This window comes from Stenella coeruleoalba (genome assembly GCF_951394435.1).
Source record: "Stenella coeruleoalba genome assembly, chromosome: 9".
NCBI classification, from domain to species: Eukaryota; Metazoa; Chordata; class Mammalia; order Artiodactyla; family Delphinidae; genus Stenella; species Stenella coeruleoalba.
In genome coordinates, this window is record NC_137155.1 from 82,554,075 (window position 1) to 82,567,749 (window position 13,675).

At 42.1% G+C, this 13,675-nt stretch overlaps 1 protein-coding gene across 3 annotated transcripts in view; it reads left to right on the top strand.

The window, feature by feature from the left end:
- STRIP2 (striatin interacting protein 2) overlaps positions 1 to 13,156 on the top strand; it is a gene marked incomplete at its 5' end in the record, with an annotated part of 47,247 nt that extends 34,091 nt beyond the window's left edge. For 2 of the 3 annotated variants that reach the window (XM_079931903.1, XM_079931905.1), the window contains 3 exons: positions 3,733 to 3,837; positions 4,718 to 4,922; positions 7,447 to 7,816. In XM_079931903.1, the coding sequence (XP_079788029.1) occupies positions 3,733 to 3,837; positions 4,718 to 4,922; positions 7,447 to 7,697 (561 nt within the window). In that variant the 3' untranslated portion in view covers positions 7,698 to 7,816. Of the gene's footprint in view, positions 1 to 3,732; positions 3,838 to 4,717; positions 4,923 to 7,446; positions 7,817 to 12,952 lie in introns of those variants that run through there. The other variant, XM_079931904.1, reaches the window with a different exon arrangement.
- Positions 13,157 to 13,675: the final 519 nt, after the last annotated feature.

Genomic DNA, 13,675 nt, shown 5'->3' on the forward strand with positions numbered 1-13,675 from the left:
TGATTTCCTCAGTACAAAAGGAAGAAACACTCTGTTCTTCCTTCCCACAGTCGTCTGAGTTAATTATCCACTTAATTGTCTTAAGCCTGTTTTTTTTAATATATTTTCTTTTTCTTTAACATTTTAACTTTATTTATTTATCTGGTGGTGTCGGGTATTAGCTGCGGCATGCGGGATCTTCGTTGAGGCATGCGGAATCCTTCGTTGTGGCACGTGGGTTCTTCGTTGCGGAGCACGGGCTTCTCTCTAGTTGTGGCGTGTGGGTTTTCTCTTCTCTAGTTGTGGCACGCAGGCTCCAGAGCACATGGGCTCTGTAGTTTGTGGCACACAGGCTCTCTAATTGAGGCGCCAGAGCTCAGTAGTTGTGGTGCACGGGCTTAGTTGCCCTGCAGCATCTGGGGTCTTAGTTCCCCGACCAGAGATCGAACCCGCGTCCCCTGCATTGGAAGGCGGATTCTTTACCACTGGACCACCAGGGAAGTCTAGAGCGTGGGTTTTTATTTGGCTTGGCTCACTCAGCTGAGCTATGGATGGATCTTTGAGAGTAGAACCCTTGTAGGGCCTTAGAAATGCTCTGAAAGGGTAGGATGTGGTTGCTAAACTGAATCTTCAGACCAAATGTGTATGCAAACAAATATTTATTTGTGAGAGTGGAACATGGGCAATTCTTTTTTTTTTTTTTTTTTTTTTTTTGCGGTACGCGGGCCTCTCACCGCTGTGGCCTCTCCCGTCGCGGAGCACAGGCTCCGGACGCGCAGGCTCAGCGGCCATGGCTCACAGGCGCAGCCGCTCCGCGGCATGTGGGATCTTCCCGGACCGGGGCACGAACCCGCGTCCCCTGCATTGGCAGGCGGACTCTCAACCACTGCGCCACCAGGGAAGCCCCAGGGCAATTCTTTTTTAATTTTAGCTGGTTGAAAGTGAGTAAAGGTCTTGCTTTGGATACTGCTAAGTACCAGGAACAAGAGAATACAGCCAATGCTGCTGTTCACAAAATATATCCCCATGAAGAAGTTTGCATCTTAATTAATATGCTGAGTCCTGAAAAAAAAAAAAAAAAAGAGGAAGGAAGAAGGTAACCTGCTTATTTAGTTAGTTAATTTTATAAATTTATTTATTTGGTTTTGGTTGCTTTGGGTCTTCGTTGCTGCACACGGGCTTTCTTTAGTTACTGTGAGCAGGCGCTACTCTTCATTGTGATGTGCGGGCTTCTCATTGCGGTGGCTTCTCTTATTGTGGAGCATGGGCTCTAGGTGCACGGGCTTCAATAGTTTTGGAACGCGGGCTCTAGAGCACAGGCTCAGTAGCTGTGGCGCACGGGCTTAGTTGCTCCGCGGCATGTGGGATCTTCCCGGACCAGGGCTCGAACCCATATCCCCTGCACTGGCAGGCAGATTCTTAACCACTGCGCCACCGGGGAAGCCCAAACCTGCTTTAAATGAACATAAAAAGAAAAAACTCTCAAGACAGGCAATTCTGAAAGGGCACCCATGGACCTTTTTCTGGGAAAAAGATTATTTGTTGGGTTGGAAGAAGGGAGAAGGTTTGAGCAGGGCTCCAGCAAAGAAGACAACAAGCCTGGACTCAGCTCTCCAGGGAGAGCCACTGACCAGCGTGTGTGCTTTCAGTGCCCACTCCAGGCAGCATCTGGTGATGCAAGAAGTGGGGCTAGTTATGGACATCAGGGAAGCATTATCAGAGGGAAGGGCCCTGGGCAGGTGAGACTACCTTCAGAAGGGGACTGGGGCAGCTCTTGGGACTCTTGAGACTCAGCTCTGAGAAAAAGGCAGCCACAATCAGCATTCTCTCCCTCAAAACTTTAACTTTTAAGCCAACTGGGGAAAGTAAGCCACAGAATTATTGAATGGTCAGAGATAAAAGGATCTTAAAGGTTATCTTAGTTCAGCCTCTTACAGGAAACAGGGAAATTACTTGCCTAAGGTGATACAGCCAGGGCTGAAGCCATAACCCGTGTGTCCTGGTGCCTACTCCAGTGCCGCTTCTCCAAGACCATGCCACTACTCCCATATTCCACAAGGGATGCAAGTCTTTTTATGCAGCTACCGTATTAGAAGTCAGGATGAAGAAAGCTCACAGCTGAAATATACTTACTTCTCTCTTATGTTTTTGTTTCCCCTGCTTCTTTTTAAAACATAAGCATTTAGGAGTCTGTCTCCTCTGTTAGCCACACAAAATGTAACATCTATAAAACCTGATCTGTTTTGCACTAGAGTGGAGGCTCCCATGGAAGTCTCTCTTAGAACAAAACAGAAAGCGGGCTTCCCTGGTGGCGCAGTGGTTGGGGGTCTGCCTGCCGATGCAGGGGACGGGGGTTTGTGCCCCGGTCCGGGAGGGTCCCGCATGCCGCGGAGCGACTGGGCCCGTGGGCCTTGGCTGCTGGGCCTGCGCGTCCGGAGCCTGTGCTCTGCAACGGGAGAGGCCGCAGCAGTGAGAGGCCCGTGTACCGCAAAAAAAAAAAAAAAAAGAAAAAACAGCTTTCCTGTGACTAGTTCTAAACACAACATTGAACATTTGCTAGAGGAAGAAGAACATTATTATTTTTGGCCGTGCCGCACGGCTTGTGAAATCTTAGTTCCCTGACCAGGGATCGAACTTGGGCCCCTGCAGTGAAAGTGGTGAGTCCTAAGTGCTGGGCCACCAGGGAATTCGCAGGAGAACATTATTTCTAAACAATATTTCTGAAAAGTTTCCCTGCACCTTTTTGATCCTCAGTCTTATTTCTTTCTTAGGAGAGCCTAATATTCTCAAAAGTCTTGGCTGTTCATTCCACAGTTGATGTATGTCTGCCTTGCTTGCTTCAAATTAATTTGGGAGAGGAGGGGGTAATCTTCCACTCACCAGTAAGCAGTTCACTTCTACACATCTCCCACTCCTACATTCTCTCACATTGTAGACGTGAGAAATTTCCAAGATGTTAGTTTGACCACCAAGTGTGTTAATTGATTTATATAGCTTCTGACACCAGTATATAGGTGCAAGCCCCAAAGCCCAGACTCTTATTTTTGTCCCTGAAAGATGTTTCTATGAGTAGTTACCTGTTTCTGATCTGACAGCCATCTGTTATCTCTGGTTGGGTGCTCACAAGCTATCAAGAAACATTCAAGAGAAACACCTGGTTCCAATAAGCCATCTGCCGTTTTTCCTTCCATGCTAGAGAATGAAGCAGTTTACTGCAATATGGTTTGATAAAGGAGGGTGGAGGTTGATTTTTTCAAGAATTAATTGTAATGAATATCAGATCCATACAATATATAGGATTGGCCAAAAAGTTCGTTCGGGTTTTTCTGTAACTTACAAAACCCGGACGAAATTTTTGGCCAACCCAATAGTTTGAAATCTGCCAGAATAACTCTTAGCAATTATAAACATAGCTTACTTAAGTGTAGAGTATATGGGGGCAAAATTCTATCATCTCTTTTCTGATGTTAAAGCAGAAAGCTACACAAGAAAGCTTGCTTAAATGAAGTTTCTATGTTCATGTACCATCTTTCTAGCCAGTACTTGCTCTAGGTACAGAGTCTTCCAGGATTGGCAGCTGTGTGTTTTCAGTTGAAGAATATTGCATGCCTGACTGTGTGAAGAGCGGGATGGAAAGGAGGTAGCATTTCATATGGAAGGCCTCACCTAAACTGACCAACAGTGACTTCCATACTTCTGTGGGAAGGAATGCCTTATAGGTGTTGAGATAATGATGAGCATGCCTTATTACAGGAAGCTGGAGACAACAACCAGTTCTGCTGGAGGAACCTCTTTTCCTGCATCAACCTTCTGAGGCTGCTCAATAAACTGACCAAATGGAAGCATTCCAGAACCATGGTGAGTGGAGCTTCAGATCATGGTGTCCACCTAATTGGGTTTTTTTTATCTTTAGTAAATATGGACTTCTCGCTTTGCGAGCTTTATAGGTAGACACTGAACGCTCCATAAGACTTAGCACCTCCTAATTCTGGTTACTTATTCTATGATAATTATTTACCGGTCCATTTCTTTTCAGGGAGCTGAATATGGACCCTCCCTCAGGGCAGCTCTGGTAGGGAAGTTAGCATTGTATTTTGGATTATAGTCACGCATCTCAAATGATACAAGTCTAAGATTATTCACTGCAGCAGTTTTTGTAATCATGAAAGATTGGAAAAAACGTAAATGCTCATTAATACCAACTGGTTAAATTATTTATGTACATCCTTATAATAGAATATTAATACAATCATTAAAAAGAATGCGATGGTTCTGTACTGCTGTGGAATAATTTTCAAATATATTGTTAAATAAAAATCAAGGACCTGCTGTATAAAAAATAAAAATAAATAAATAAAATTCAAAAAAATCAAGGTATGGAACAAGGTGAAAGGGTATGTAGTTGCTATCATTTTTGTTAATAAAAGTAACATACACATACATAGAATTATCTCCAGAGGATACACAGAAAACTGGTAACAGTGGAAAGGGGATGTGTGGCTGACAAAATTTTTTTGCACTTTGAATATTAGAAATTTTGAATTGTGAAATATAAATGGAGTGCTTCCTCTGTTCTTAAAGACTAAGTCTAAGTGGAGCTTGGACCATAGATTTTCCAAAGCTCCCCAGGGTAGTCTGAGGTTAGCCAGGTTTGGCTTAATTTTTCTGTGAGTTGGAAATTCCAAAGAAACTTTAGATCCATATCTTTCTTCATTCTTATCCCTCTTTAAATGGGCAGATGCTGGTAGTGTTTAAATCTGCTCCAATCTTAAAGCGGGCCCTCAAGGTCAAACAGGCCATGCTGCAACTTTATGTGCTGAAGCTGCTAAAAATACAGACCAAGTACCTCGGGCGCCAGTGGAGGAAAAGCAACATGAAAACCATGTCAGCCATTTATCAGAAAGTACGCCACCGCATGAATGATGACTGGGCTTATGGGAATGGTGAGTATTCTCAGAGTTTTTGACCTCTGGGAGTTGCCCAGGATTGAAACAAAACTAAACAGGCGTCTCTACTCTTTTGGTATGAATTGTTACATATTTTAGATGAGAAAATATATGATTATAGTCAGGTGCTATTACAACAAACGTTAAGGCGCTGCCTCAAATTCCAGCACGTACCCTGTCCCATGTAAACTATGAAAATCCATTTTATAGAACAAGTCAATTGAGGGATAATTACCCCTTTTCAAAACATTCCTTTAAGTGACAGGTTTCTCTGAGAGATTTTTTTTTTTAACATCTTTATTGGAGTATAATTGCTTTACAATGGTGTGTTCGTTTCTGCTGTATAACAAAGTGAATCAGCTATATGTATACATCCCCATATCCCCTCCCTCTTGCATCTCCCTCCCACCCTCCCTATCCCACCCCTCTAGGTGGACACAAAGCACAGAGCTGATCTCCCTGTGCTATGTGGTTGCTTACCACTAACTATTTTACATTTGGTAGTGTATATATGTCCATGCCACTCTCTCACTTCGTCCCAGCTTACCCTTCCCCCTCCCCATGTCCTCAAGTCCATTCTCTACATCTGCGTATTTATTCCTGTCCTGCCCCTAGGTTCTTCAGAACCATTTATTTTCTTTTTTTAGATTCCATATATATGTGTTAGTATACGGTATTTGTTTTTCTCTTTCTGACTTATTTCACTGTGTATGACAGTCTCTCTGAGAGATTTTTAAAAATAAAATAACCTTTTATTATTACAAAGCAGTTAGAAAATACAAGGAAGCAAACACTTTACAATATTACCATATTTATGCCATATTTGAACCGTCCAAAGATTGCCACCAAAATCTTATTGTATGTTCATACAGATTTTTTCCTCTACATATACACATACATTTTATTTATTTATTTATTTATTATTATTATTATTTTTGGTTGCATTGGGTCTTCATGCTGCGCATGGGCTTCCTCTAGTTGTGGCAGGCGGGGGCTACTCTTCGTTGTGGTGTGTGGGCTTCTCATTGTGGTGGCTTCTCTTGTTGTGGACCACGGGCTATAGGCGCGTGAGCTTCAGTAGTTGTGGCATGTGGGCTCAGTAGTTGTGGTTCACAGGCTCTAGAGCACAGGCTCAGTAGTTGTGGCACACGGGCTTAGTTGCTCTGTGGCATGTTGGATCTTCCCAGACCAGGACTCGAACCTGTGTCCCCTGCATTGGCAGGCAGATTCTTAACCACTACGCCACCAGGGAAGCCCTACATTTTATTTAAGTGAAAGCAAATTGTGTATGCTATTTTGTAATCTTCTCTTTTTTTTATTAATTTTAATTGGAGTATAGTTGCTTTACAGTGTTGTGTATAATTTTCTCTTTTTAGTTAACATTATTTCTACCTTTCTATATCAGTACATTTTCATTTTATCTAATAATCAAGTCCATGTTCAGAATTTCCCAGTTGCCCCAAAATATTCTTTAAAGCTATTCTTTTCCAAGTCATAATCCAACCCAGGACCACAAATTTCATCTGATTGTTATATCCTTTTACTTGTTTTGAATCTAGCAGGGTTCTTTTCCCCCGCCCATAACACTGACATAATTGAAGAACTAGGCCAGTTGTTCTGCAGAATATCCACCTTCTGGATTTGTCTGCTTGCTTCTTTTTTTTTTTTTTTGGCTGCGTTGGGTCTTTGTTGCTGTGCGCGGGCTTGCTCTAGTTGTGGCTAGCGGGGGCTCCTCTTCGTTGCGGTGTGTGGGCTTCTCATTGTGGTGGCTTCTCTTGTTGCAGAGCATGGGCTCTAGGCGCGTGGGCTCAGTAGTTGTGGCACGTGGGCTCAGTAGTTGTGGTGCACGAGCTTAGTTGCTCTGCATGTGGGATCTTCCCGGGCCAGGGCTCGACCCCGTGTCCCCTGCATTGACAGGCGGATTCTTAACCACTGCACCACCAGGGAAGCCCCACCTCATAATCTTAACATAAGCTGCATATAGATTTTTTGTGTGCTGGAGGAGGTTCCATGGAATCAGGAAAGTCTTCAGTAACTGGTTCATTCTGGTTCTCCTTGTTGTGCCCCTTCCTGCCTCTTACCATTCCTTGAAAACTGTGATTTTGTTCAAGTGGGAAACTCCTATTCCTAAGGAAAGTTCAATAAAGGGAACCGAGTTGCTGTTTTGGAAAATATAATACATATAACTAGCAAGAAAGTGAAATAATGGAAAGGAAATACAATAAAAAGAAGTCTACCTCCCTCAGGGCCCTCATTTCCTTCTCAGCGGTAATCACTGTTAACCAGTTTCTAGACTCTTCCAAAGATAGTCTCTGCATATATAAGCATATGTATGTGGGCATGTGTATATTTTTTAAACCTGACTGGCAGCGTGTTATATACTTACTTTGTACATTGCTTTTTACAAAAAAGGAAATTCTGAGCAGTTGCATTGTTGGTATCCCATAGACCATGCTCTGTGCTAAGAGGAACAGTGTCCTGAGGTGTATACATCTTTTTCTTTCTAATCTTCCCAACACAGACATCGATGCCAGGCCGTGGGACTTCCAAGCAGAAGAATGCACCTTGAGGGCCAACATTGAGGCTTTTAACAGCCGCCGGTATGACAGACCCCAGGACTCTGAGTTTTCACCTGTGGATAACTGCCTGCAGAGTGTGCTGGGGCAGAGGTTGGATCTGCCTGAGGATTTCCACTACTCATATGAGCTCTGGCTGGAGAGAGAGGTTTTTTCACAGCCCATCTGTTGGGAGGAGCTGCTCCAGAATCACTGACTGAGCTCTTGTCAACAGGCATCTGATAGATGGGGGTTGGCTCCAATAAATGGTGCTCTGCCTACCCTGCCCACTCAGCCTTTGTTTCCAGCTCTAGGAGTGCTTGTCCAGGGTAGCAGTGACCCAGCCTTAGGGCATCCAGTGTAGTTCAGGACTATTATGGGAGCAGTTAGGCCTGGAGATATAATACAAGGCTGGGAGCCTGAGTGATAAAAAATTGATCTAATTGCCCTGGGGTCATTTGGGTGCCCAGTTGCCCTTGAAATCTCCTGCTGGATCAGTCCTGGACAGGCTCTTTTGTGGGACTGCTCCCTGCTTTCGTCTTGCCTAGAACCACGCTAGCCTTTGCTGGCCCCAAAAGTGAGAATAAGTTTACTATGGCATTTGACTCATGGCATTCATCATAGGTAATGGGAAGTGCAGGTCATAAAATAGGGAGAACATTTCCTTCTTGCTCACCCTGGATTACCAGAGGTTTGGCAAACCCAACTTTGAAATTAAGTCTGTATTTTAAATTTAAAATTCTGACGCTCACCTCTTTCTAAAATCATTAGCTCTGAGATGATTTTTAGAGCAACTGCATCTTCTTTGTGAAGGATGATGGTTTACTATTACCTAAAAACTGCATGTTATAGAAAGGTATATTGTGTAGTGTTTTTCTTTATTAAGAGATCTATGTTCAGTGTGAAAAGTATTTCCTTGTGTACTCTGTATAGGGCATGGAGTGCTCTGCCACAACCAGTACAAAACAGTCAGGCCTCCTCTAAGGATGTTTCATGTTTTTCTGAAACTATTTCAGTCTTAAAATGACTTGAGTACATTGCAGAAAATTATTCTTTTCATCTAATTCATTTTTAAATGACAAATTATCTACAGAAGGTTTTATTTATTGAGATGGCATGTCCATTTGTTCTTGTGATCGATTTATTTTTTTAATTGAATAGAACAGCGAGAGCATCACAGGTTACCATTTTTCTTTGTCTCCTATGTTGATAAATGATTTTTTTTCCCTTTTTACTGCTAACAGTTTCAAAGTGTCATGTGGGTATTTAGCAATACTGTTTCTACCTAGAAGTATTACACATTTCTTTGAAAATGTAAGGGTTGTTGTACCAACCTCTTTAAACTTCTCCCTTTTACAGCAGAATCACAGTCTTCCCAACCGAAACACGGTTTTTAAAAAAGTTTCTGATTCAATCAGGATCATCTTATTTCTCTTCCGTCCTCAGAATTATGGCATCTATACTTTCAAGCTTTTTTACTTTAAATGCCCCCACCCTGCAACATGGACACTACTGAATGTTTTTTATGATAGCACCAGGCCACTTTAATTGTGCCAGGATGTCTAGTCAAAATCAGCTTATTTACTCCATCCTTTGTCAACCACAGTCTCTTTTGAAGTCAGGATAGATTGCTAATGATTTCCAAAGGAACTATACCAAAATTCTGATTATAGCTTGAATTTCACCCCTTTGTGCTTTACGGGTAGCAGGATTTCTGTTTTTATGGTGAGGTCATGAAGAATGTAAGTATGTAATGGATGAAACTTAAAATAGTCTGTAAATTTTGTCTGAGTAGGACAGCAGTCCTCATTGCAATTAAAGTAATTTACTGAGTATATCATTACTGAACACTATTGAACCCTATTAACCTATGATTTTAATGTGATTTAAGTGAAAAGACAACTTTCAAGAAAAGAACAATTATCAGTCTATTTATTTTGAATAAATAGTATATAGTATTTAATTTAATCGAGAGCAGATAAGTTATCCTCTTAAAAATATGCACGTGGGCTTCCCTGGTGGCGCAGTGGTTGAGAGTCCGCCTGCTGATGCAGGGGACACAGGTTCGTGCCCTGGTCCGGGAAGATCCCACATGCCGCAGAGCGGCTGGGCCCGTAAGCCATGGCCGCTGAGCCTGCGCGTCCGGAGCCTGTGCTCTGCAACAGAAGAGGCCACAACAGTGAGAGGCCCGTGTACCACAAAAAAAAAAAAAAAAAAAAAAAAAAAGCACGTGAATTCTTTCCAAGGCATAGATGTATGCTAAACTTTTAACATTTCATATTTTTTAATAAATCTTCTCTAAGGGAAATTCTCAGTGCAGACGGAAAAACTGAGGCACCAAAGATAAATGATTAGTTTCAAATTACATCATTTTTCTACGGACTTTCTGGGACTAGCATTCAGGTACTGATAGCCAGCCCCATATGTTACAGTAACTGATTTGAATCTCCCAATTTGAGAATACATGTGTGTGGTTAGGAATAAATCAGAGTAACCAACCTCCAATGGTGATTACTGTTACAACACAGAAGAACATTATTTGAGTGATTTATAAAGTAGAAGATTTTTATTTGTGAATATTTCAGTAAAGTTTGTGTTGATTGTTGATAACACTGTTTCTCTACTGAAGTACTTTAATAAAAAGAATTGTACTGGAGTTAGAAATTTGGTCTTTAACTTCTTCAACACAAGAGAATCAAGACATTAGATCTAGAAAGGAAGGGTATAATTAGAGAGATGAATATATAAAATCTTGCATTAGTATTCCCTGGGGCTAGGCTGATATAAACAACTGCAAAATCTCAGTGGCTTATGACAAACCTTTTTCTCTTGTTCTTGGTTCTGGCAAGCAGCTGCAGCTCTACTCAACTCAATTGACTTGCTAGATTAGCTCTGCTCTGTATGTTGTCTCATTCTGGCACTAGGCTGATGGAATAGCCCTTACCTGGGACATACTGTTCTCATAGTGAAGGGCAGGAGCAAAAGAGCAAACCGTACCACGAAAACACATTTAAAGCTCCTGCTTGGGGACTTCCCTGGTGGTCCAGTGGTTAAGAATCCATCTTGTAATGCAGGGGACTTGGGTTCGATCCCTGGTTGGGGAACTAAGATTCCACAATCTGCGGGGCAACTAAGCCGGCGTGCTGCAACTACAGAGCCCACACACTCTGGAGCCCGTGCACCGCAACTAAGACCTGACGCAGCCAATAAATAAATATTTTTTTAAAAAAGAAGAAATTCCAACTGAACAAACACTACTCACAGAATAATAAATAAATAAATAAAGCTCCTGCTTGGATGTGGCACAAGTTAGATTGCTCATAGTCCACTGGCAAAAAGCAGTTCACGTAGGTGAGCCTAACATTGGTCCAGAGAAGCATACTACCTATAGGGAGGCAAGTTGCATATGGGTAGACAGTGAGTCAGAGCAGCTTCCCAGGGAGCTCTTGAGATTGGTGGTGGGACTATCTGAGAGATTCCTTTTTTTTTTTTTTGGCCACACTGCACAGCTTGCAGGATCTCAGTTCCCCCATCAGGGACTGAACCAGGCCAGGGCAGTGAAAACCCGGAACCCTAACCATTATGCCGCCAGGGAACTCCCTAGAGATTCTTCTTGAGAATATCAACAGCTTTCCAGTGAATATTTGAAAACACTCATTTCAGTGCTTTATGCTGATACTTGCAGTGTGGCTTTCTTGACCTTTCTTGCCCATAGATCCCCAGCTCTTCCACCTAACAATTATTAATCATTGTTATATAAAGACAAGTGTTTTGATGGTTTCTGTTTTTCCCCCAAGTAGTGGTAAGTTAGAATTCATTCCTCTAGTCCTTCTTGAGATGACCCATATTTACAATAAAACTAGCTGAGATTAAGAATGCACCTGTGGGGAAATTCCCTGGCTATCCAGTGGTTAGGACTCGGTGCTTTCACTGCCAGGGCCTGGGTTCAATCCCTGGTTGGGGAACTAAGACACCACAAGCTGTGCAGCACTGCCCCCCCACCAAAAAAAATTCGCCTGTGCTTTTGGAACAAAAATGACACTTGTTCATACAACAATCAAACTCACAACTTTGATCTCATTGGATGCTATAATTGATGAGCTCTGTAACCACCTAAATATCCTTAACTTTTTTTTCTAATTAATTTATTTTTTTTGGCTGCATAGGGTCTTTGTTGCGCACGGGCTTTCTCTAGTTGCGGTGAGCGGGGGCTACTCTTCATGGCGATGCAAGGGCTTCTCACTGCTGTGGCCTCTCCCGTTGCGGAGCACGGGCTCTAGGACCGTGGGCTTCAGTAGTTGTGGTGCGTGGGCTCAGTAGTTGTGGCTCGTGGGCTCAGTAGTTGTGGCTCGTGGGCTCCAGAGTGCAGGCTCAGCGGCTGTGGCATGTGAGCTCAGTTGCTCCACGGCATGTGGGATCTTCCCGGACCAGGGCTCGAACCTGTGTCCCCTGCATTGGCAGGCAGATTCCCAACCACTGCGCCAACAGGGAAGCAATCTAAATATCTTTATCTTTTGCCATATTCACAGGTTTCAGGGATGAGGACATGGACATACCTTTTGGAGGGCCACCATTCAACCCACTAAAACTCATCAGACACTAACAAATAGCAATATTGATTCATTTACTCTTATCAGTATTAGAGGTTTAAGGCAAGACCCAGGGAAGTTATTTTTATCCAGAAAATACTTGCAGCTATTGATGTAGTCAAAGGAGATTCAAGTAAAGAAAGAGTTTTAGGCTTGGGTAGAGGATATGACATGAGGGAACATGTGTAAAACTGAAGAATACATTTATGTATTGGTATTTTTGTTAAGATACATGCAAAAAATTCAAATGATTTTCAAAGTACACAAAGAAAAATGTAATCTCCCAACCCAGATCTCTTGTCTCATTCCCCAGAAGTAATCACTGCCAATATTTTTTTCTATTTTTTATTCTTTCAGAAAATCCCTATGATAATACCCATCTCCTCCTCATCGACATTTTTTTTTTACAATTAGAAGCACAATGTACTGTTCTATTCTTGCTCTTATCATTTATCCTGGAGATCTATTTTTCTATATCAATGTTCTCTTCTATGACTATAAATTTAATATATCAAATAATTAAATCAGATAATTCTTCCCTAACACTGCTTTCAGACATTTTCTAGCTAGGAAGAAATGTTATACGAAAGGGTATAGATGGGAAGAATAGGGTGTGTGTGTGTGCGTCTGCATGTGTGTATGTTGTGGTGGTGGATGAGGTGAAGGGAGATGCACTCAGTTCTCATAGCAATAGGCCAAAGCAATCTGAAATGTAATTTCCTACAAGCAGTTTTTCTGGCCATTCAGACACCCCCAGATCCTGTAAATGGAATGAGATTGGGCCTGAGTGGGCTATGGGGAGATGTTCAGCCTATTTGCTCCTTCAGTAATTAGCCAGATTTAAATTTCAAAAAGGAAGAATTTAAAATTTTTACTTTTATAGAAAAGAAAATAAAGTCTTTCAAAGGAACTGCAAGAGTACAAAAGTCATCCCACCTCTGCTCAAACACCTTTGGTGACTGTGACTTTCTTACTAAATAAGATAGCGCCATCTGTCCCCTTGCCTCCAAATGGAAACACTACTTTGAACATTCTGTAACTTTTTGTTCAAATGCTTAATGGAGCTGTCAGGACAAAGATTCTCCATGTGGATGCCTGTGAAAATATGTCTTTGCTGGAAGATGTGAGATGTTTTACCCAGAAAGGCCGTGCAGCATAAGGGCTCAGATTGACAGTGCTGGACCCAACTTGGTGAGTTATTATACCCAGGCTCTGCCTCCATTAGCTGTGTGATAACTGACTAGTTATTTCATCTCTCTATGTCTCAGATTCCCCATCCATAAATGGGGATAATAACACTACCTACTTTCTAGAGTTGTAAGGATTAAATGTGTCAATATAATAGTGCTTAGAATAATGCTTGTTAAACATGAGTGTTCAAAAATTGCTGGTTATTTCCACCTCATTCCCCTCCCTATTAAAGAATCCCCCAGCAAGAATAATAAATAGCATTTAAATTCTCTAGCTCAGGGATCAGCAAACTATAGCCCATGGGCCAAAACTGGCCCACCAACATTTTTATACAGCCTGTGAGCTAAGAATGGTTTTTTATCACATTCTTAAATGGTTGAGGGGAAAAATCCATAGACAAAAAATACTTTATGAC